The following is a 25,657-nucleotide window of genomic DNA, read 5'->3' as shown; positions in this document are numbered from 1 at the left end:
CAAGTTCTTCCCCCTTCCCCTAACAGAATTTTCAGTGTGTCCCTGTAAAGACACTGTGAACAGATGGCTCAGATATCATAGCCCCGCCTGTCTAAAAGGTAAAGAAGACCCCACCAACTACGTCGTGATTCAGCCAGTGGATTTACTAATATTTACTTACTTTCTTTCTTAGGCAATGGCTTCTATTAAGATAGAGACTATCATGAAAGAGAAGAACAGAATGGGCGAATGTCCTGTGTGGGACGAAAAGACTGGTCACCTGGTTTATGTTGATATCAATGAACAGAAGGTTTGCAGATGGAACCCAATCACAGGGGAAATACAGAGTATGACCCTGGGTAAGGAGAAGGGACTGCTCATTGCAAAAGTTTCCTATGTAAGGAAAAGGGGCTTTCTTTATTTGCTAGTCTACAGGTATTCCTTCACTAGGGCAGACTAATATATTGTAAGAATGGGTATATGAATGAAGAGGACAACAAACAAAAAATGGTTCCTTATTACCTAAAGCAAAGCTGTTGCTGATAATATCAAGTCCATATCCTTCCAACTTTCGAGACTTAAGAAACAATTATTTTTAACATTTTCCACAACTTGGCTTCATTTGACCTACCAGCCTCTTTATTATTCCCTGACTCAAGTTCAACTGTAAAATGGGGCTAATAGTACCTACCTTATAAGGTTAGTGTGAGGATCAAACAACATATATAAAGCACTTTGCAACTTGAAAGCTCCACGCAAATGCTAGTTTCCATTATTGATGTTGTTAAAGAAGGGGGGGGGGGCAGGTAGGTGGCTCAAGGGATAGAGAGAGAGCTAGATCCAGAGACAGAAGATCCTAGGTTTAAATCTGAGCTCTGACACTTCTTAGTTATGTGACCCTGGGCAAGTCACTTAACCCCAATTGCCTAGCTCTTACTGCTCTTTAGCCTTGTAACTAATACTTAGTATCAATTCTAAGACAGAAGATAAGGGAAGAAAGAGAGAAAAGAAAGACAGAGATACACAGAGAGAGAGAGAGAGAGATAAAAGAGAGAAAAAGGAAGCGATCAGGTAATCAGGTGTATTAGAGTCCACAAAGAATGCATCAACAAGTCTTTTTTTTTAAACCCTTACCTTTCAACTTAGAATCAATATTATGTATTGGTTCCAAGGCAGAAAAGTGGTCAGACCCATGCTGATGCACCTATGACACATGTGCCAGAAGGGACTGTTCCCTTCCCCCTCTCCACACACACCTAAGAACATTTCTCATATCACTCACCCCTCTGCACAGCAACTTAATAGGAGTGCTTCCTCCCTTCCCTGTCTGGGTTAAGGGGGACCGGGCTCACCTGCAGCGTGAGGGTTGTAGTTTGGGCACAGGATCTCTAAGGTCTCTAAAAGGTTCTCCATCACTGGCCTAGACAGTATTGATTCTAAGATAGAAGATAAGTTTAAAAAAAAAAAAGGAAAGAAAAATTTAATATATCTTCCAGTGAATATTGAGATGGGAGACGTCAAGCTGTTCCCTCAGTCAGTCTCAGCTATGTCTTTTATAGTGTGAGCATCTCCCTGGCTACATATAATTCTAGAATTTCCTCTTCACATACTGATAGGCCATTGATGTTTATTCTGGCTAAGCCAATAACTAATGAAAGAGACAGCTAGCTTCAGATGTGTTCCCTTTGACATTTTTGTGCCCTCATAATAAAGTTGGAAGAAGGAACGGTTGTTTAATATTGAAATCAGACTCTCGTGTAATCATATATACATGAATCCCTTTTAAGAGTATTCTAATCCCTCCCCCAGCTCCCAACCGTCATCTCAGTATCAATTTTTCTGTCATCAATTTGCCTGGTTTTGTTTGTTTGTTTTCTTCTATTTAAGTAAAAGTTTTGGAATGAAGTTTTTTTTTTTTTTTAAATCAAACTTCCTCTCAATTGTTTCCATAGCAACCACATAGACACATCCGCTCTCTGATACAAACTGCCTTCTTTGAAAGAGTCCAGATGATCCTGGAGCCCCCTCCATAGGCTCCACAGGAGCAGCTCTGCGCAGCAGTACTTGGGCGGGATGTGGGGTTGGCAGGAGCTGAGGGGTCAGCTGACTTGCTGGGTCTTGGCACGTGACTCACGTTGGTGGGTGCTAGGACTGGGAGGAGCCTAGAGAACAAGGATATGGAGAACTGAGCTGCTAAGTCTTACCCGGTGTCCGCCTCCGTCGCTGCTTCTTTGTTTTTCTTGCCAGCGCCATCGTATCAATGTTACTTTTGGAAAAAATTCTTGATAAGTATGACAGAATTTTGGCTTATATCAGCTCCTGGGGAGAAAACATGTCAGCAAACATGGGAGAAGTTACACTCAGCAACATCCAGAATTCATAATCTTTCTCATAATTCAAAGTTCAACATTCCTGAATTAAAGGTTGGCACATTGGATGTTTTAGTTGGATTATCAGATGAGTTGGCCAAACTGGATGCATTTGTGGAGGGAGTTGTTAAGAAAGTGGCCCAATATATGGCTGATGTATTAGAGGATAGTAGTGATAAAGTTCAAGAAAATCTGTTAGCTAATGGAGTTGACTTGGTTACATATATAACCAGGTTCCAATGGGATATGGCCAAGTATCCAATCAAGCAGTCCCTAAAAAATATTTCTGAAATAATTGGCAAGGGAGTAAATCAAATTGACAATGACTTGAAAGCCGGAGCATCTGCATATAATAATCTGAAAGGCAGTCTTCAGAATTTGGAAAGAAAGAATGCGGGAAGTTTATTAACTAGAAGCCTAGCAGAAATTGTAAAGAAAGATGACTTTGTCCTTGATTCAGAATATCTCATCACATTACTGGTGGTAGTTCCAAAGTTAAACCACAAGGACTGGGTTAAGCAATATGAGACATTGGCTGAGATGGTAGTCCCAAGGTCTAGCAAAGTTCTTTCAGAGGACCAAGATAGTTACCTGTGCAATGTTACCTTGTTTAGAAAAGCAGTGGATGACTTCAGACATAAAGCCAGAGAGAACAAATTCATTGTTCGTGATTTTCAGTATAATGAAGAGGAGATGAAAGCTGACAAAGAAGAGTTGACCAGGCTCTCCACTGACAAGAAGAAACAGTTTGGATCTCTAGTACGATGGCTGAAAGTGAATTTCAGTGAAGCTTTCATTGCATGGATTCATGTGAAAGCATTAAGAGTTTTTGTTGAGTCTGTCTTAAGATATGGATTGCCAGTGAACTTCCAGGCAATGTTACTTCAACCCAACAGGAAAAACATGAAGAAACTGAGAGAAGTATTGTATGATTTGTATAAACACCTGGACAGTAGTGCAGCAGCTATTATTGATGCTCCTATGGATATTCCAGGCTTAAATCTCAGTCAACAGGAATATTATCCCTATGTGTACTACAAGATTGATTGCAACCTATTGGAATTCAAGTAAAAATCCTCAATACTGACAATTCTATCTTAGTGTTGGTGTATATGAACAGATATGCAGTTGAAGTATGCCTGTAATTTTAACTCTATTAATTCAATGCTTGCTTCTCACTTCCTTTCCTTAGGTGAATTTTCCCCACTGTGATCCATTTCTTGATATTTTAAAGAAGAATATATGTATTGTTGCTTTTTATTGATCAGGTCTGTAAATGTGTGCTGAAAAAAAATCAGAGTTTATTTATAAACAGAATAGTATATTTAAATTTTTTTTTCTTCACCGATGTAGTGGTATGTATTCAGTAAACTTGTTACTAGTGTTCCACAAAGATCTTGTTTACAAGGGAAGAGGGCAAACATTTGTACCATTTTGTTTTCTGTATTTAGTAGCTATAAGTGTTAAGTGGTTATTGAATTGTGATGTAAAAAAATGACAATATTCAGGTATGTTGTCTGAATATTTCCAACAACAATCACTGAGCACTGTAGAATAAAATTACCTGTGTAGAAAGAAAGAAAGAAAGAAAGAAAGAAAGAAAGAAAGAAAGAAAGAAAGAAAGAAAGAAAAAGAAAAAGAGAATCCTGATGAAGCAACTAGGTGGCTCAATGGATAGATTTGGGTCTGGAAATGGGAAGTCCTAGGTTCAAATATGACACATTTCCTAGCAGTGTGACTCTGGGCAAGTCACTTAACCCCAGCTGCCTAGATGTTACTATGCTTCTACATTGGAACCAATAAAATTCTAAGACAGAAAGTAAGGCTTAAAAAAAAAAAAAAAGACACCTGAAGCTTTTCCTAGCCTTAACTGTTTAAAGACATTATACTATGTTTTATAGGTAATTTCAGAGATTTTCTGAGGGTAATTACTATTTTATGTGATTTTTATGCCTTTTATACTGATTTAGAAGCTAATCCTTTTGTGCAGTGTGATTCCATAATACACAAATAGAGGGAAGCATGAGTATAAACTAGTTCACGTGAAAAAAAAGTCTCTATAAAATTCTGCATCCTGACATGGTATACAAAAAAGTTAATGCAATCTTAAACTACATTAATAGGAGTTTAACAATTAATAAACCACTCTTGGGTCCTGGGGGATTGACTACTACATCCCCCTCGTCCTCTTCCTTCTCCTCCTCCTCCTCCTCTTCTCTCTCTCTGGCTATGGGGTCCTTCTCAATTCTGAACTAGTCACTTGGTGACTTGGTGATTGGATGAGCTTTAGTAGTGGAGCAATATGGCCTCTAATAAGAGGGTTTAGACTCTTCTCACCCAGGGGAAAAATGACTTAAAATGTAGGTTGGGTTCATATCGAGGCTCTCTTCAAAGTGAAGAGTAGAAAAGTATATAATGTATAATTTAAGTCAGGTATAGAACAGGTATTTATTTCCTGCACACAAAAGAAATGTTATACATGAAAGACTTCCATAAATTCACATTGACAATAATTGACTTAAAACAGATCACAGTAATTTCTATTATTATTACATTTGTCATGTATTGACAGAAACTTAAACAAGCTAAATAATAGTACTAACTATGGTTATACTCTGCTGGAAACTTAAACATTGCATCATGAAATATTCTGTGGAACTGAGAAAAGGCATTGTTAAATTTCAGTCATCAATAGGGGATTTCTTTATCATGCCCAACACACCCTTTAGTGCTAAGACACCTCTATGACTGATTAAAAGCAGCCGAGAACTTTGTAATCCCTAATCCACCAAGCCCTGAGTAAGCACATGTAGTTGACTGGAATCAGAGAGAGAAGCCCTTTTATTAGTCTATGCAGCTACTGGTTACCAAGAAAAGAAAAAGAAAAGACCCACTATGTCCTATCCTGGTTAGACCATATATGGAGCTTTATAGCCAGCTGTGGCCATCACATTTTTTATAAGGTATTGACAAATTGGATGTTATGTAGAGAAATACAATCAAAAGGATAAAGAAACTTGAAATCACAATATGTTGTCCATCCTTTGTTTCAAAGAGAACCAGTAACAACATGGGTGATGTCTTGACTCATGCTTAAACTGGATTTGAGTGATGTAGAGTTCCACAAAACTGGCAACTTCACTCTCTCTTCCATTGAAGAAAAGTGGCAAGACAGAAGTCCAAACAACTGGTGATGGATGGCTCAGATTGCAGTGGATGTCCTTGGTATCATCAATGTCTGACCAAATTCTAGATACTAAACAGCACCTTGTTCATTTGCCTACATGGCCACTGGGACAAATTGTTCTCATCTGCCCATTCTGCTGGACAAAGTCTTGTGTGCTTGGAGGAGACAATCCATAACTCACCAATGGGTTTGAAGCTTATCATTCACCCTCAACCTGGTTTAGCCAATTGGCTGAGACAATTTTACTGGAGTATGGCTGCTGAACATGCTAAATCTTCTTGGAGCCATACAATATAAAGATTGATTGATAGAACTAGGGATTTAAGCTGGAGAAAACTAAGGAGAAAAGAGAAAGGAAGATATAAATATTTGACCTTTTTTTCAATTATTTTTAAGGATTGCCATTTGGAAAAGGCATCAGATTTGTTCTGCTTGGTCCCAGATGATAGAACTAGAACCCACCAAGGGTAGAAGTAATAGGGAGATAGATCTTGACTCAACATGAGGGAAAACTTCCTAACAATTGGAACTATCCAAAAATGGAATGGGTCTCAAATCATGAGGCATCTTCAAGAGGAAGCCATGGATGATCACTTGTTCCAAAATGGTGTGGAATTAATCACCATTATGAATAAGGATTGGACTAGACACCCTTGCATAGCACTGCATAGAAGACTGATTCTCAATCTTCACTATCTGCTCCATTCTGTTTCTTTCAGATGCTCGAGTAGGATGTGTGGCACTCCGAGAGTGTGAGGGTTATGTAGTAGCCTTTGGAACCCAGTTTGGCCTCTTGAACTGGGAAAACCAATCTGTGACAACTGTTTCTCATCTTGAACAGGATAAGCCAAACAATAGATTCAATGATGGCAAAGTGGACCCAGCTGGAAGATTTGTGGCTGGTAAGGAGGGAAGTAGTAATAATGTCTCATATTTATGCTGTTACTTCTTTTTATTTAAACCTTTACCTTCTGTCTTAGAATTAATACTATTGTATTAGTACCAAGGCAGAAGAGTGGTAAGACCTAGGCAATGGGGGTTAAATGACTTGCCCAGGGCCACACAGCTAGGAAGTAGCTGAGGCCAGATTTGAACCCAGGAACTCCCATCTCTAGGCTTGTATGCTATTTTTTAATGTGCTTTCTTCATCGTGACCCTGTGAAATACATAGTGAAAGTATTATTATCTCCATTCTACAACTGAGGAAGCTGAGTTTCAGAAAGTTGAACTGTGTTAAAATAATATTGTATTATTACATTGCAAGTAATATTGCATTCTGAGCATTAGACACAAGTCTGCCAGAAACTATTTTTATTTAAGTTAACATTATTCTAAGTCTAAATATTTCTAGTTTAGAGACTAGCAAATATCTGGAGTAGGTTTTGAATCCAGGGTTTGTTGTTTAACCTTTATACCATATTGCCTCTCTATTTTTTGTCTTTGATTCTAGCATCTAGTACATATTAAGTGATAAAATAAATAACTGTTAATTGGTTAATTGGTTAATTGGTTGATTGATCCTTGTAGGTACCATGGCTGAGGAATCCAGCCCAGGAGTATGGGAGAAACAACAAGGGTCTCTTTATACTCTCTATCCGGATTGTTCTGTGGTGAAGCAATTGGACAAGCTAGGCATCTCGAATGGATTGGACTGGTCTCTGGATCACCAAATATTCTACCATATTGATAGCTTGACGTATGCTGTGCATGCCTTTGATTATGACCTACAATCAGGGAAGATGGGTATGAACATCTGATCTGATCGGCCTTTTTATTTCAATATTCCTTTTAATGACACTCTTCTTAAGCCAGTGGGTATGGATGATGTGCAAATATGAGTTTGTGGGGAGAAGGGCAGTAAAGTTTACAAATAGTTCATTCTGGATAAATACTTCATATGAATGCTAATAAATTTATGGAAGTCATTGCCCTAAGATGTGCTAGAAACAGATTTTTTAATGGTTTTGGTAAATTTATGGATAACAGGACTATTACAGGTTAGTAAAAGAACCTGCCAGTACATTAGGGTACGTGCATTACCCTTGATGTTGCTACATGGTACAAACTTTGCCATATAGTATATTGTGAAATAAGTGAATTCTTTTTATTTTTTCACCTCATATTAATACATATCATGAATATGTTTAATCACATATAGATTCTTTGGGCCTACGTACTCTACTTCTTACTTCATTTAAAGAACCCAGTACCCTCAAGTTCTTTCTTCCCATCCCCTAGAAAAACTTTGCAAAGTCCTTTTTGTTTTTAATCTTGGTATAAATTTATTCATGTAATATTTCTTTTAGGATTATTTTCACTTTCAGCTTTATCTCTAATTATATAATCAAAGGGTCTCCTCCTCTTTAATGAATTGTCCCCATTACCTGAGTAGATGGGGGGAGATAATTTGGGGCAGATAAACCTTGTCCAGTGTCCATTGGATGAACATTTGCCTTCATCACCAATGAGTAAAGACTAACTCTTTTGATGATAATGTCACTTGTTGTTACTGTTACATACAGAACACTAGAATGTCTGGGCCATGGATCTGGCCTGCTGGGGCAATGGTTGGGTAATTGAATGAAGGCTGAGCTAATAGTTAGAAGATCTGAGTTTGAGCTCTGGTTCTACTACTACCTTTTTGAATTTAGCAATCCATGATATCTTTCTACAACTGAGGGTTGTTTTTTATTTAATCTGCAAAAGAGAGTTGGATTAAATAAATTCTGGGTTCACTTTTAGGGTTAAAATTTTGTGAGCCTACGTATATACACATTTCCTTCAGCCAACTAAGATAACTGGTTTACTCAGATAGCAATGGAAATTCATAACAACTCCCATTGTTACTAAAACATCAAAGAGTGTTGCTTTGGTATGTTGTTATAGAGTTAAATATACTCGGGGTCAGTGGACATGCTTTTCTGAATAACATTCTTGAGTCTGTATTCCCTGTCTACTTTTCCTTGTACACCCTGGTTTATTGTATAATAGATACTTGTTCAATTGAATAGAAAAATGGTGCTGGGAGTGGTGCTATAATCTCTGTTCCTGCAGAGGCTGGGGTGAGTTGATCATGTGATTTTGGGAGCTCTAATTATAGTGGGCTAAAACTGACTGGGTGTCTGTAAGGACACACGATTTGTTGGGGTGGGGGGGCAGACTATCTTGTTAACTATGCCAAATGTAAGGGAACAGATCTGTTCTGTGCTGATTATGCCAATTATATAGTGTGGCATACCCTCTGAGAGTTTACTGAGATAGCAAAAAAGAAGCTATTAATAGATTTATGTTTATTTGGGTTAATTAGGTTAATTAGACACATTTATTCATAAAAAGGCTAATCTTGAGTTACCTATGCAAGTTTTACACAATAGTTCAACCTAAAATAGGAAAGATGCCAGACTTGTGTTTTATTCTTTCTGCAATGGGGAGCCCCTGAAGATTTTTGATGAGGGATAATATAATCAAAACTGCTCTTAGGAAGATGAATACCAATTAATTAAAGCTTTGTTTCAGAAAAAGCAATAAATTAATAAATTAAAGTATTTTTTGAGTACTTTCTGTATATGTAGTACAATTAACTTAGAGTGATATGTAGAATGGATTGAGTAAGGTTCAGCCTGGAGAGAGAAAAACAAGCTTAGAGGTTAGATAAAAAAGAAATGCCTGAACTAGATTGTAGAAGTGGAAATGAAAAAGAAGATGAATGACTTTGTGAAAGTAGCTTTAGAGTAGGAAAAGTGTGAAGAAGAGGAAAGAGTAAAAGATGACTGAGATTTCAAGCAGGAGAGTCTAGGTATATAGGCAGTATAAAAAAAAGAGGAAGGAGTAAGAAAACAGAGCCAAATCTTATGCTTTCAGCACTCAGATTGAAGTATACCTTAAGTATTTTCAATAATAATTCCTCTCTCTGACTTCCTCTTCTATACAGATGCTCTCTCTGAGAAAATTATAACCTAGCTCATTTTAGCTCTGCTTAGAGATATTATTAGACTCTACTCATATAAACAATTAAAGCCTTCCAATAAGCACCAAAATAGAATATCTATTCAGAAAGTAATTCACATTGAAGGGATTAGAATTCCCACTCTTCAGTGAAGCAATAAGAATATGTTTCACTTCTGAGTGTTCTTTTATATCTTAAAAAAGAAATATTACAAATATTGGAGGAACTGTGGGAAAACAAGCATTCTGGAAAGCAAAGTAACTATACTCCAAAAACTATCAAACTGTGCATACCCTTTGAGTGAGTGATAGTTGGTCTATTCCCTAAAGAGGTATGGATGGAAAGTTGGGAGTGGACATGGTGAGAAATCAGTTCATGGAAAAAGTCTTGGGGTAGAGAGAGTATTAAACTCTGAATCAGTATTAAACTCTTATTGCTTCACTGAAGAGTGGGAATTCTAATCCCTTCAATGTGAATCAACAGGGTGATGGTGTGATCAACAAAAATAACTCCATTTTATGTACAATCTCAGAGAGTATAGTACATAAAATAAAGAAGGTGAAAGTCCTATTTTATTCTGTCCTAGTCAGATCATATCTCAAGTTCATCTTGGGATACTAGATTGGAAAAGGGACATGGACAAGTTTAGAGTAAATTCACAAAGAAGATTACCAGAATGAATAGAGTACGTACCCCAAATGATGCCATGTGAGGATTAATTAAAAACATTGGAAAGGTATAGTTAAGAGAAAAGAAGTTTGCAGAAAGAAACATGTCTTCAAATAATGAAAATTAGTCACCTCAAAGAGGAAACAGTCTTACTTTCTTGGTCTCAGAGGGTAAAAATTGTAGGAAATGTAGAATTTGATGCAGCATTGGGGGGCAGGGGATTTCTAATAATTGGAACTATCCCAAAATGGGAATAGCTACTTTGAAAGGTGATAAGTTCCCCATCTTTGAGGGGCACTTAAATGGAGGTTGCTATTGATTTTTTAAACAGGATTCATGATTTGAGTACAAGTTGGCATAATAGACTGGGTCTGACTCAGATGCAGGTAGTTTTCATTTGAAAATGGAATGATGATGATCAATTGTAAAAACTTGGCTAACTCTCAGCAATGCAATAATCTGGTACAATTCTGAAGGACTTATGATGGGGAGTGCCATCCATATCCAGAGGAAGAACTGTTGGAGTTGAAGATGTGGATCAAAACATATTATCTTTCACATCAGTGTATTTATGGTTTTATTCTGTGGTTTGGGTTTTGTGAGAATGTACTCTTACAACAATTACTGATATGGAAGTATGTTTTGCATAATAATGCATGTATGGACTGAATCAAATTACTTACCATCTCGGAGTAGGGGGAAAGAGGGGAGGGAGGTATCTGCCCAAAATGTAAGTCTTAAAATTAGGTCTGACTAAATATAAGAGTTATAAAAATATGATTGTGGTCACCAATTATAAAATATTAACCCTTAAGTCAGAAAAACTGTTAGCAGCTTTTATTTACAACTGGGTAGAGATATGAAATACAGGAAAGAGGTAGGGGAAAATCACCTAGCTACAAATACCCTAATCCTAGACCATGAATGCAGATCTGAAAGCAAGTCTCACCAGAATCCAAAGTCCTAATTATTAGGAAGCTGAAATCCAAAGAGCCAAGAAGTGCTGAAAAACTGTGGAGAGCCTTCATTGCACAGGAGGCTAAGACAACCAAGAATCTCAACAGAGCTCATGCTGAAAAGAGTATCCCCTTATCAAAGCACCAACCAAGAGGAGTCTCCTCGCCAAAGAACCAAGGAAGCAAAAAATGAATCTTGTCATTTGGTTTTGCCTTTTAGAGTCCCTTTCCCACATCACTTCCTGTCTCTCTCCTACTTCACAGGAACCAATCATAGCTTCCCAATTTTCTTAGCACTGCCCAAGGAGGGACAGCGCTTGTGGCCTTTGGGGCTGTTAACTAGCAAGTGACTTGTGAGCTCTCTTACTTAATGGTTAGCTAGGTAGTAAGTAGGGGTACTTTAAGTTCTTGATTTGATTAAAGTTTGCTGATTGATTACACATTAAGAATAAACTAAGAGAGTCTAATTCTCTCTTCACAGAGGGAAGCAGTTTGGTTCTTATAATTTTGGAAAATGTGTGTTGAAAATTATTATTACATGTAATTAAGAAAATAAAATATCTGTTAATTAAAAAATTTTTAAGTGATATATAAATCAGAAAGCAAAAGATCTTAAAAAATGGAATGAAATTAGACTCTAGAAATCCTTCTGACAGTTAACAAAAGGAAGTTTACTTTGCCAGAGCAGAGGAAGGGCTTTCAAAGCAGGGAAGGTGTGTCCAACCAGGATAAAACATTGATTCAGTAGAGTATACCCAATGGTCTGTGGTCATAAGCTTTAATCGCCAGAGCCAATCAAACCTCAAGAATGATTTCAATACTTTTTAAGGAAAAACTAGTCTAACTTGCATGGAGGTACCAGGATGGAGGCATCTTCTGACAATGAGATTTTATAAGTTTATTGTTTTATAAAAATCTCCATCCTTGCTCTCCTTTTACAGGGAACAGAAGACTTCTCTATAAGCTGGAAGAGGAAGAAAGAATGCCTGATGGTATGTGCATTGACATTGAAGGGAAACTCTGGGTGGCCTGCATAGATGCTGGGAGAATAATCCGCTTGGATCCTGAGACAGGTAAAATGTTACAAATAAAATTCTGAAGTTTTTCATCAGATACAGGATTGTTTTTGGAATGGGCTACAGGCATTTCTGAGTGTAAGTGACATGCTGGCATGCTGACTATGCAGAGACAGAAATCAGGTAATATTCATTGATTTGCCCATTTATGCTTATCCTGATTACTCTTGTAATTTTTTCATTTTTCATTTCTTATAGAAATTATATATGCTAGTTTACCTTCCTTTCTGGACCAAAAGTCACAAACAAAGAGAGATTTGAGAGATACTGTGAGACAAGAATTAGCAGGAGATGGCAATTCACTGGATAGGAGGCATGAAAGAAAGGGAAAAGTCAAAGATAATTAGAGTTTTGAGGACGTAGAACTGTTCTAGGGTGGGTGGGAATAAGATGAGTATAGTTTAAGGTAGCAGTGGACCATTGGAGTCAAAATGATTGTTGGAAATGTAGGAGTATGAGAAGTCAGGGCTGGAAACAGAGTTCTATGTCTGGCACCATGTTTTAAGAAGGACATTAATAGATTAGAGAGAGTCCAAAGGGAACAACCACAATGGTAAAGAGCCTTGAATCAATGCCATATGTCAGTTAGTTGAAGGAAATGGACATGTTTTAGTCTGGAGAAGAGAAGACTCAAGAGAGAGATGATAGTTGTGTTTAAGTGTCTACTCTAAACACTATCATGTAAAAGAGGAATTAGATTTATTCTGTTTGGCCCTAATGGACAGAACTAAGGACAGTGGATAGAAGTCACAAAAAGGAAAATTTAGGCTCAATGTCAGGAACAATTACCTAGCAATTAGATATATGGAAAGACTTGCATAAACTGATGCAGAGTGAAGTACATGGAATCAAGAGAACATGGTATACAATTAGAATTTTCCATAGTAGAATGTGTTGCCTCAGGGGGTAGTGGGTTCTCCTTCTTTGATGAGTTTTCAAGAAATTGAATAATATTTAATAATAATAATAAGCAGCTTTTATATAGCACTTTAAGGTTTACAAAGTGCTTTATATACATCATCTCATTTGATCTTTATAATAACCCAGTGATGTCAGTGTTATTATCCCCATTTTGCAGATGAGGAAACTCAGGCTGTCACTTGTCTAAGGATCATACAACTAGTAAGTATCTGAGGCAGGAATTGAACTCAGGACTTCCCAACTTCAGGTCTTCAGATCTATCCATTCTCTACCCCTCTTTCTACTGTGTCACCTACCTGCCTGGATGACCAATAGTTAGGCTCATGATAGTGGAGATTCCTTTTGGGTATGGGTTAGGTTAGATGTCCACCTAAGTCCCTTCCAACTCTCAGTCTCTGTGATCTTATAAATTAATTGGGGGGGGGGGGGTGGTGAGGCATCACCATAAAAGTGATCATTGAAACCTTGGCACCAGATTAGTTTGCCAGATAAGAGAGTATATAGCAAGAGAATAGAAGAAAATGAAGATAAAACCTTGGAGAACACAAGGAAGGAAAAATTACTTGCCAAATTACCAAAATTTATATTTTGGAAACAAGAAGGAATTGAAAAGTCAGGAAAAGAGTTGTAAAATGAGAAGTGTGAGAAGAAGCAGGATAGGTTAATGCAGTGATGGGCAAACTTTTTAAAGAGGGGGCCAAAGGAAAGGAAATGCTCATCTGTCAGTCTGTTTCTAAGGCAACTCTTTTGAAGTTTCATTTAATGGAAGCCAAGGAAAAAGGGAAGGGCAGTTAGGTGGTACAGTGGATAGGGCACTGGACCTCAACATGAAAACTCATCTTCCTGAGTTCAAATCCAACCTCAGATACTTCCTAGCTTAGGGACCCTGGGCAAGTCACTTAACCCTGAAGGAAGAAAGAATATAGAGAAGAAGGAGGAGGAGGAGAAGGAGGCAACTAAGCATGTCAGATGCTATAGAAAGGATAAAGAGGATAGTTATATAAATTCTGAAAAAAAATTTTGGATGATAAAATGAAGAATCTTTTTATAAAGTGAATGACCACCCATAAGTTTGTCTGTTTTGTATATTTGTGTTCCTTATATATATTGAATTTTAAAAATTGGAACTAACACATATTTTTTGCCATCTGGTAATATATATCTGAGTCATTTTGTTTTTACAGATCCTGGAAAAGAGCATTCAGATAGTTTTCCCACCTTGGAACTAGCAGAGATTTGAACCCTTGTGGATATAGATTCTTTTATTTTCTGTGTTTTGAATATTTACCTAAAAGGAATGACAAACCAAAGATCATTCAGGAAAGAAAAAAGTGCCATTTGAGGAAGAGAGGAAAGAACAAGAGAGATATTTAGACTAGAAGACAAAAGGATGAGGGAGAGTAGGACACAATATTGTTGCTGTTTGTCCTTCATTTTCTTTTTCATTTTTTTAACCCTTATTTTCTGCCTTGTAATCAATACTAAGTATTCAGTTCTAAGGCAGAAGCGTAGTTAGGACTAGGCAATTGGGATTAAGTAATTTGCCCAGGGTCACATAGCTGGGAAGTATCTGAGGCCAGATTTAAACCGAGGACCTCCCATCTGCAGACTTGACTATCCACTGAGCCACCTAGCTGCCCTTGATCTTCATGTTTGAAAAAGACCAATCATGGTGTGATGTCTTGACTGGCACATAAACTGGATTTAAGTGAAACAGAGTTGCACAAACTCATCAACCTCACTCTCTCCTCCCAAGTCATCACCATTTAGAGACCAGGCAAAAATCAAGACAGCTGATGTTAGCTCAGGATTCAGTGGATGCCCTTGGCATCTTTGATGTCTGACCAATTCCAGGTGCTTCCTAGCACCTGCTTCAGCTGCCTTCATGGCTCTTGGAACAAATTACTCTCCTCTGCCCCTTCTGCTGGGGGAAGTCTTCATATACTTAAGGTAGACAGCCCCCTTCCTCACTGACACGTTTGCAGTTCATCAGTTACCCTCAAACGGATTTAGTGCCTCTGCAGAGATGGTTTTCCCAGGTTGTAGCCACTGTGAACGCTATAGCTTCTTGGAGCCACAGGGGAGAGTTGGGTGAAAAGCGGACACTAAAGGTGAGTGAGCAGCCTTGAAGAGGACTGGCAAGCCCTCACACCAGAGAGGCTCTTCCTCCTTGATCTCCACCTAGAATATACCCCAAAGGGTGTAGGGACACAATAACTGCTTACTTCTAGGAAAGGCTGGCATGCACAAGGATTCTTCTCCTTGGCCCCAGAGGGCAGAACTAGAAACAATGGGTAGAACTTGCAGAGAGGTGAATTTTAGCTTGATATGAGGACAAACCTCCTAATAAGAAGAATCATCCCCAAGTGGAATGGACTACATCAGAAAATAGTGATATCAAATGAGGTCATATTTGTAAAGTGCTTAGCACTGGAATGCCTAGAACATAATAGAACAGGGGTAGGCTCAGGAATATATTCAAGACCCCAGGGAGCAGCTGGGGTCTAGCAACCCTAGAGACGGGAAGTCCTAGGTTCGGATCTGGCCTCAGACACTTCCTAGCTAAGTGACCCTGGGCAAATCACTTAACCCCCTTTGCCTAGCCCTTACTACTCTTTTGTCTTAGAACCAATACACGGTACTGATTCTATAGCAGAAGGCAAGGGTTTTAAAAAAATGAGCTAGAGAAGGAAATGACAAACCACTCTAGTGTCTTTGCCAAGAAAATCCCTGATGGGGTCATGAAGAGTCAGACATGATTGGAAAATGTTCAGACAACTAACATGAGTTAAAGAGATTGGAGTCAGACCGAATTCTCTTCTGACTGTAATGGTCTTTCCAAAACATTATGTTACATCTCTAAATACTAAAATGCTAAATATTAAATGCTTCCCTCAGTACATCTGGCCAAGTTTGCTATTAACATAGCTACCATCTCATTGCAAATGGAGATTCTTCCTCTAGGAAAATTATTCATGAAGGTGGAAGAGGTAGAATAGTTCTAAGAGTGCCAGGAAGGACAATTTACTTCATCAAAACATCTTACCCACTGGACTCTGATGCCCAGAACTTCTTTAATATGGGATAAAGCCTTTCATTCTGCCATCAACAATAAGGCTTAAAGGCAAATAACAATAGCATTTATATACTGCTTTGCTTACAAACAACCCTTTGAGGTAGGTATGTAAGTATTATTATTCCTGCTTTATAGATGAGGACATTAAGGCTTAGGGAAGTTGAAAGGCTTGTCTATAATAACCTAGCTAATAGTTACTGGGTCTTGTATTTTACCTCAAGTCTCCTGTCTCAAAGTCCACCATTCTTCTATTCTGTACTTCCCAAGAGGGGATATATGGATTTAAATTTATACTAGGCTATACTTGACTGATATTGAAAACAGGCTTTGATAATAGGGAGAGAGAATGAGCTAGAGCATACTGGGTTCTGCCATATATTGTCTTAGAAAACCACAGCTTAACATTATCTACATTGTATTATATTTATTTTATTAAACATTTCCCAGTTACATGAGAAAGAGCTCATAAGGAGAAAGACTATGCAAATAAAACAGAATTTTCCCCATTTTGTGACTTTGCCAAAGGCCATCTCTAACATCAGAAAAATTAAGTAACAAATTAAAAAACCCAGGATGCAGTTTTTATTTCCTGGTAGGCAGCCTGCTGGTAGTAGGGAATCATTGTTACTAAGTTTTTCAAAGCAGATGTAACCAAAAGAAGGAATTTCCCGAGTAGTATTATAACCTGGTAGATAATATGAAGGACTATGAATCCTGAGACAAGCCAACTCTCACCTCACAAAATTACTAACTGTATGATTATCTCTCTACTAGACCAGAATTTTCAAACTCTAATAGAAATAGATCCCTGCTATATATTGACTTAGAAAACCACAACTTAGGGAGCAAATTGAGAGATAGGCCCAGAGACGGGAGGTCCTGGGTTCAATTCTGACCTCAGACACTTCCAAGCTGTGTGACCCTGGCAAGTCACTTAACCCCCATCGCCTAACCCTTACTGCTCTTCTGCCTTGGAACCAATACGGAAGGTAAGGGTTAAGAAAAAAGAAAATCACAACTTAACATTATCTACATTGTATTATATTTTTATTTTATTTTGTTAAACATTTCTCAATTACATTTTTTAAAATCCTTATCTTCCACCTTGGAGTCAATACTATGTATTGGCTCCAAGGCAGAAGAATGGTAAGGGCTAGGCAATGGGGGTCAAGTGACTTGCTCAGGGTCACACAGCTGGGAAGTGTCTGAGGCCACATTCAAACCTAGGACTTCCTGTCTCTAGGCTTGGCTCTCAATCCACTGAGCTACCCAGCTGCCCCCTCTCAGTTACATTTTAATGTGATTCTGGCAATACTCTGAGTTTTGGGGGTTGCTTGTGGCTTGTACACAGGAGTTTGGCACCTCTACATTATATTATCTGGCCTCATATTAATATCTAATTTCAGGATATTTCTCTTGCAGCTTATCCTGGGCCCCAAAGGCTAATTAGAGCTTTATACAAATTTGAGCTGTTTCCATTATCCTTTTAGGAAAGAGACTGCAGACAGTGAAGATGCCCACTCCTAGGATAACATCTTGCTGCTTCGGGGGAAAGGATTACTCTGAACTCTATGTCACTTCAGCCTCTGATGGCTTGAGCCAAGAAGAATTGTCAAGAGAACCCCATGCAGGAGATATTTTTAAGGTATTAAGACCACGAATCTTTTTACTCATTTGTCAGTGCAGCAAAATTTCATTCATACAGAGGCCACTAGCTAGGCTATTAAGAAAAAAGTACTTTGCAGCTAGGTGAGTCAAGGCTGGAGTTGGGAGAACTCAAGTTCAAATTTGACTTCAGACACTTCCTAGCTGTGTGACCCTGGGCAAGTCTTAACCCTGTTTGCCTAGCCCTTGTCCTTCTGTCTTAGAGTTGTTAAGATGACAGAAAGTAAGGGTTAAAAAGGGTTTTTAAAAAAGAGTTTTAAAATTACTTTATAAACTTCAAAATACAATCAAAATATGAAGACAAAAACATTTATTTAGCCCTTGTTACTCCCATTATTATCATGGAAAGAGTAATATTATGAATAATGTGAAAAATAATATTATTTATATTCCTAAAATAATTTAAGAATCTCTGATTATTCCCTGGAATTAGACTAGAGTAAATTTGTACTATCTACCAAAAAAAGGAAAAGTGTTGAACGAATAAATGGTTAATATAAATAATATCTGATGGGGGAACGCTTAAACTCCTTAGTAGATATACTAACTCTGAATAATATTATGGATAGGGATGAGAATTAGACCTGTGACATAATTAGTATGTGCCAGCTAGGTGGTACTGGATCTGGAGTCAGGAAGACCCAGATTCAGATCTGGCGTCTGACATTTATTAGCTGTGTCATCCTGAGCAGGTCACTTAACCCTGTTTGCCTCAGTTTCCTCATCCATAAAAATGAACTGGAGAGGAAAATGGCATACCACTCCAGTATCTCCACTCCAAAAGCCCCAAATAAGGTCACAAAGAGTCAGACATGACTAAAATGACTAAATATTAAGAATAATTTGTATCTAATCTCCCAGGTGAGAAAACTACCAATGTCAATGGAATTCTAATTCCACCTTTGCAATAGATGATCTCTTAGATCAAGAAAGGGTTAAGTGAACTTGCCCAGGATCACATAGCCAGTAGATGTCAGAGATTCAAATTAAACCCAGATCCTCCTACCTCTGAGGTCAGCTACCTATCCATCATATTATTAGTAATATAAGTTTAGATTTGGGAACCCAAAGCAGTCATTTAGCAAAGAATCTCATTTGCTTTTAGTTAACAGCCAAGGAAGCACATCTTGAGTAAACAAGATGCTCCCTGAAACACCAAAGATTTTTTGGTGTCATTTCTGCCTGTGAATTTATTTATTCATTGTAGGGGATGTACCAGAAATTTTCCATGGCCCCACAATTATTGTACTGTGTAGTTGATAATAGTTTAAAATATTCCCTATTTTATCCTTTCTTACTTAATCATAAAGACAGACCTTCTTCTTCTACTCCATATAAATTTCTTTTGAAAGAATAAATCTGGGAGATCTACTAGAATTTATCGTTTGATGTTTTTCTAATACTTTTTTTTTGCTCTCCATGATAATAATAGCCAGCATATAAATAGCACTTTTCAGTTTGCAAAGCTCTTACAAAGATTTTATTCTCACAGCAGCCCTGGAAGGTATTATCCTCGTTTTATAGATGAGGAAGCTGAGGTGTACTCAAGAATAGCCAGGAACTTTTTATTTGTTCCACAGAAATTCATTGGGTGTTTGCTTTGTACGTAGCCAGGGGATAAGTGCTAAGCATCATACAAAAGAAATGTTAAAGGACATAGTCTACACCCTCAATTAGCTTCCAGTCCAGTAGTGTTTCAAATAGTAATAAGTAAAGGAGTTTCAAATAGTAATAAATCAGTTAAGTAACAATGGAAGGTAGCATGGGAATACCCAGAAGAGGGGAATAAACAATAAATGCTCTTGCTGTTCAAAGAAGGAGCTCATTGCGGACGGATGTGCACATCAGATGAAACTTTGATAAGTAATATTAGTTTGTTCTCCTGAGGAAAAAAAATTTTTATGGGAAATGTGCCCTTTGGTCTAAGTAATCAAGTGTCTTGAATTGAAGATCTTTTATCTCTTTGTGCATTTGTTCTGCCTATTTGGGAAATATATGACTAATGTTATATTTAAAGGAGGAGGCCACTTGTATCTATTTGAGGTAGTAGAAATGATGTACAGAGAGGAATAAGATGACACTTTTCCTTTATAACAGTTGCCCAGGCAGGATCCTTCAGGTCAAAGAGGTTTATCCCTTCAGGACCCACCTGGGGTTAATTGATAGTATTGATATGGGCTCTTCAGCTAGGATAACGACGATATTCTGACTGTGTTGTCTCCCTTCCCAAACAAGCTTTGAAACTGATTTAGGAAGGTACTTTAAACTTTATATATTAAACAAGAAGGATAAGGGTAAAGGACTGGGGTAATAGGAAACCCTACTTAATTGTTACTAATGAAACTCCCAACTGCTGGCAAATGGAAAAACAATGTTAGCTTCCTTCTGGTTCAGCCTGGCCAGGACTAAACCAGAGTAGGTAAACTGCTGGGAAATCTTCAGCTTCTTCTTCTGTAGATCTTAAGCCTAACAGTTGAGATATATCCACCCTTTCCACCTTCTTCTTCGTCTCCTGCCCATTTCCCAGATCCCTCCCGGGCCCTGGGAAGCCTAGATAGCTAGATGATGAAACTCCTAATATCTAGGGACAGTAGACACCGAGGTGGTGGTCAAGTACAGGTTGATAACGGTATATCAAGGACAGGAAGAGCTTGCAGAGAGATGTTTCCACCCTCTCACTCCAAGACCAGGAACCACCGATCTCTAGCCTCAGCACAGGTCAAAGACCCAGAACTTCTTCTCAGGGTTCTCAACTGCCCCCTCCTGCCTTTCGCATGCCTCCCTGGGAACATTCTATCCAACTGACTTATCTGTCAATCATTGAATGAACTTCAAGCTCCCAGAGATTCAATATAACACAAATAAACCCCAATGGTGGGATTTGAACCCAAGTCTTTCTGACTCTAAGCCCAACATTCTATTCACTAGTCTAGGCAACAGCTCAGAATGTTTTGAAATTGTGGTTTCAATTTTAATTGAATTGAATTGATTCAATCATCAACTCAATGATAAATATAAATTCAATTTCAAAGAAATTCAGTTATAAACACTGAAAAAAGAAGATAGTGAAGGACCTCTTAGAAAGAATGCTTAATCATTTTTTTTTCAAATAGCAGGGGCTCACAGATAAAGGCCTGATTCTTTTCACTGTGGATGACAGCATTCCTCTTTCTGGTGGGGTATATTACAGATTTATGGAGAGGGGGGTATCTTGTCAGCTGAGAAAACAATTGTTTGAGCTAAACTGTTGCTGATACACAGCAGTGAGTCATATACATTATCAATTGTGTCTTTGGCTTTAAAATTAGCACATTAGATCACAATTCCCCCTCATGATGTCAAAAATCAAAGGAGATGGAAATGATTTACATTTTAATCTGTTTTATTCTAACAGGTAACTGGCCTGGGTGTGAAAGGATTCCCTCAGTATTCCTTTACAGGTTGAATTACCCACAAGTCACAAAAACTTCACCAAGAAGTCTTCTACACTCCAGAAGGATTTGAACCTGTAACACAGTCCTATGTGGTACTTAGCTGTGGATTGTATTCTACCTTCCCATGGCTTCTTAACACATTTAGACAATAAAATAATATCTATTATGTTAAGAGCTTTCGCTTGAGTTGTAATCTTCTTTAATTTAAAAACAAAATTTTTTTGCTTGTTCTCCCAATATGCGTCTATTCAGTTACAGGAATTTATAAGACTAATATTGAAGTGCTATCTCTATGTAATATTGCGCACTATTTCCATGCAGAGGGTGAATCCTTTATGAGGAATATGGGAAGCTGTGGGTTGAGAATCCACTAACCATCCAAGGTTTATGTAGCACACTCATCTTGCCATCTTCCCTGCTGCTACATCCATATTACTCACCAAAACCAGTGACACCCCCCCCATAGGATTAATGTAATTAATCCATTTGGTTTTAGACTCTGTCCTAGGAATGAGTGGTCTTGATTGGTGGGTGAATAAAAACTTATCTCAACCCAATGTATCTAGCTGGCTCTAATCATGTCTCACATTTTACCTAATCATCCACCAAGAAAGACACTAGAGTCAACCTACTGTAGATATCTTGTTATCTGCCTTATTACTTGTACATAGACTCTCATATTAGAGCTACCCCCTACTCCATATCACTTCTTGAACTTTTTATAGGAATAATAATTAAATAATGCTAAGATTTCCATTGGAAAGGGTGTGACAATCCACTGCCCTATTTTTCTATCCATAATTCCTTTGCCTTCATAAATCTAAACTGTCTACTTAGCTGCTACTTCCCAACTTCCAAAGGTGGATCCCACATTAGAATGTAAATTCCTTGAGAATAAAAACTATCTCATTTTTGTATTTTTATCCCCAGTGCCTGGTATATAGTAGGCACTAAATAAATGATTGTTAATTATAGATAACTCATCATTCAATTCACTAATTGATGAATTTATGATTGAAGTGTGAATGGATTGGGATTCCACATTGTGAGATTACAGATCTATTGAATAATTAAAGTAGAATAAGTCAGACAGCTAGGTGGTGAAGTGGATAGAGTACCAAACCTGGAGTCCAGTTCAAATCTGACTTCAGATACTAACTAGCTGTATGACCCTGAGCAAGTCACTTAACATCATTTGCCTCAGTTTCCTCATCTATAAAATGAACTAGAGAAGGAAATGGCAAACCACTCCAGTTTCTTTACCAAGAAAACCCCTAATGGGGTTATGAAGAGTGTAATAAAAGAATAAAGAAAAGGTAAAAGGGGGTTTTGGTCCTTTGGTGGGAAAGGAGGGTGCAATAGTGGATTGAGGTGGTAAGGAGAGATGTAAGGGAATGGCTGAGTTTAGGGAAATAGAGGACAAGGTAGTATAATGAACAGTAAGGGGAATGATTAAGTAATTGGGGAGGCAGTTGCAACAGGGAGACACTCAGACTAGAGACAGAGGTTACTGGGGAAGAAAGGCTGGACTCTTCCAGGGAAAATGGTATTTCCATAGACACAAAGGTTAGGGCCAGTCAGAAGTGGTTTGAATCTGACTAGAGGGCTTTCTAGTCAGTTTCTCAAGTCCACAAAGAAGGAGTCCCAAGGCTCCTCCCTGTTAGTGAAACTAAAGGGTTTCCAGGAGGAAGTACAGAGACAACTACTTCCTCCCAAGATGGATGCTCCCAGCTTCCCTCAAGAAAATAAAGAAAATTATTCCTTCCCTCCTTCAACCCTCACTTATTGTCAAGCCAGTGATTTAGCAAAGGATTTGATTAGGTAACATGGAGATTATTAAAGTTTCAGGGCTGATTATAAAGGAGAGAGGAGTTCAGGGTTTCCCTAACAGCCGCTAGGGAGAAGCTCAAGGTGGGGGAGGGTCACAGGAATGGCTTGGACTGAGAGAGAGCCTGCTCTCTTTCAGCCAGGGAAGTTTGACTGCCCTTGAGGTTAGGGAGTACTAAAACAATAAAGCAGGGGATAGTTTGTTTCAAGGGTAAGCCCTACTTGTCTATGAGGAACTAAATCCTCAAAGTCTAATTGCTACCACCCCAAAATCCACCCATCTCCCAAAGCCCACAGGAAAATCAGGAAGGTAATAGGGGAATGAAATAAGGAAGGTCAGGGAAGAGGTTCAGAGAAGTAAGCTAAGCTACAAATGTCCAAAGACAAAAGCACAGATTCAAGGCAAGGTTTCAGCCTGAAGGCAGAGCCCAGTTCGTCCCTCCACTCTTTTCCAGCTTCTGGAACCAACTGACCTTTGTTAGAGTTCTAAGGCTGGCTAACTGCCAGAAATTCTACGGTTAGCTTTTTCTAGCATAAATGCCTTGATTGCATCTCTGCATTACATCTGCTCATTTCTCTTTCTAAATTTGAAGCTTGCAACATTTTCTGGTTCCTAAGATCTACTCTTATTCTAATCTAAATTCTAACTAAGCTCTTATCCCTATCTAAATTTGCAAAATAAGAGAAAGGGTTGCTTACTCCTAAACTATTCTAAGATTAATCTAAGCTAAACTAAGATGGGTTATGGTAAAGGCAATAGGAAAGGAATGGGAATTTAAGTTTTGCAAAAAAAATTTTTTAACAGAAAGGAAAAGCAAATTAAATGCAAACATTCACAAACAGTCTTAAAGCTAACTTTTGCTAACTAGAACAAAGTAATAAAGTCTATCTATGTAGCTATCTAATTTCATGAACTAACAAGAAAAGTATTAACTAAGAAAAATTTTCTGCAATCTAAGCTTCTAAATTCTAGTTCAGTTTCTAAAGTTACTGTATGAATATGTTAGTACACTTATGCCTATGTTAGAAACATTAGTAAGAATAAGTAAGACTATAATTATTTGTAAGTCTTTTGGTCAAACCATAGACTTATGCTATGTCCAATATTTATAAAGAAAGTTTAGAAAAATCTGTCCCTGTTCTAACTTATCAAACTAACTAAACTGTCCCTGTGTGTTAGTAAAACTTATTGCTAAGAGTTAGTAAGCAAAATTTACATATTTACATTTTTTGCAAGAAATGTCAGGTTATTTGAGTAGAAGGTGTCTGAACCAAAGTAAGAGAAAAACTCTGTGCTAAGGCAGACATGCTCTTCTCTCTTAAGTGTAAGTTTATGTTTCATATGTAGATGTGAAATTAGAAAAATGTTCTATGTGTTGTCTAGTGTGACTTATCCACGTCATGAGGTGTTACATACTTACTCCACCAGAATTCTTTTGCAAAGTGCATGTTCTGCTTGGATGGAATCTAAAGTGTTGTATGCAATGAGAATTCTGTTGTGTGTAAGTTATGTTCTTCAAATGTATGGTCCAACACTGATCCGATGCTCCTCTTCACAGTGTGGATGCTCCATACACTCGGTGTGCATTCGATCATGGATGTCTTTTGTAGTTCTCAGGTTTGCTGTCCTCGTGAAGATTTGCGAAGTCAGCAACGTCTCACTTGTGTTGTTTGATGTAATCCCACGCTTGTCAACTTGAACTGGAATTGCTGTTTTGGTGTGTTGACTTGTGTTGTTTGATGCACCTATGCTTGTCATCTTGCACTGGAACTGATGTTCTAATGTGTTGACTTTGTCAGGAACAAAGTTCAAATGTCCATCAAACGTGACTAAAAATGACTGAACAATAAGTCATCTAAACCCAACTACTACTGTGCTTGAATTCTTAGCATGCGTGTGTGTGCAAGCACATGGGTGAGGTGACTATAAAGTAAGAACTATGCCCATTTTTTCCACCCTCGGTCTAATGCAAATCACATTTTTTCCATAAGACAAATGAAATAATTGTTGAATTGCATCCCTGACATGACTCAGTAAGAAATAAATCAGAGATATTGTTGTTTATAAACCTGTCATTTCTTGGGTGTAGAGAATTCCTTTTGAGGAAATGTCCTCTGCTAAAAGAGATTAGCAACTGGTCCATATCTTATCATCATGAAGAATTACCAGGGGCATTGAATGACTTGCCTATGGTCATGCACCTAATATTTATCAGAGACAAGACTCCAAATAGGTATTTACTCTAAGGCTAGCTCTTGATCTATATTGTCCACAAGTAGGACCAATAATTTGTTGTAAAAGCAAAAATACCACAACTATATACTACTGTAATAATTACATTCTTTAAAAATCCTACTATTCATAACTGAAAACTATCTTGGAAAACATTCAACTCCCTTAATTTATAAGTGAAGGAAATGAGGCCCTTGGAGATTAAAGGATCTTTCTTGATGTCCTTTAACTTTAAAAAATGAGCCAGGATTAGAGTCCAAGGCTTTTTGATTTTTTTAGGCCCGTCCATTCTTTCTTTCTCTTTTTTTCTTATTGATGC

The 25,657-nt window shown here is 37.8% G+C and overlaps 2 protein-coding genes across 3 annotated transcripts; both read left to right on the top strand.

The window, feature by feature from the left end:
• The first annotated feature begins 175 nt into the window (after window positions 1–175).
• LOC123239709 (regucalcin-like) lies at window positions 176–21,289 on the top strand. Of its 2 annotated transcripts, XM_044666999.1 has the most exons (6): window positions 176–338; window positions 6,255–6,437; window positions 7,063–7,278; window positions 12,048–12,179; window positions 17,670–17,824; window positions 21,239–21,289. In XM_044666999.1, exons 1-6 carry the CDS (start codon window positions 176–178, stop codon window positions 21,287–21,289), a joined length of 900 nt encoding a protein of 299 aa, XP_044522934.1. The 2 variants fall into 2 exon arrangements, with proteins under 2 accessions (XP_044522934.1, XP_044522935.1); XM_044667000.1 differs by lacking the exon at window positions 7,063–7,278.
• LOC123239708 (V-type proton ATPase subunit C 1) lies at window positions 2,271–3,419 on the top strand. Its single transcript, XM_044666998.1, has one exon. The coding sequence runs from the start codon at window positions 2,271–2,273 to the stop codon at window positions 3,417–3,419; it is 1,149 nt and encodes a 382-aa protein (XP_044522933.1).
• Window positions 21,290–25,657: the final 4,368 nt, after the last annotated feature.

The sequence above is a fragment of the Gracilinanus agilis genome, chromosome 3, assembly GCF_016433145.1.
Source record: "Gracilinanus agilis isolate LMUSP501 chromosome 3, AgileGrace, whole genome shotgun sequence".
NCBI lineage: Eukaryota > Metazoa > Chordata > Mammalia > Didelphimorphia > Didelphidae > Gracilinanus > Gracilinanus agilis.
Note: the sequence above shows the minus strand (reverse complement) of the source record. Positions and strands in the feature narration are given on the sequence as shown.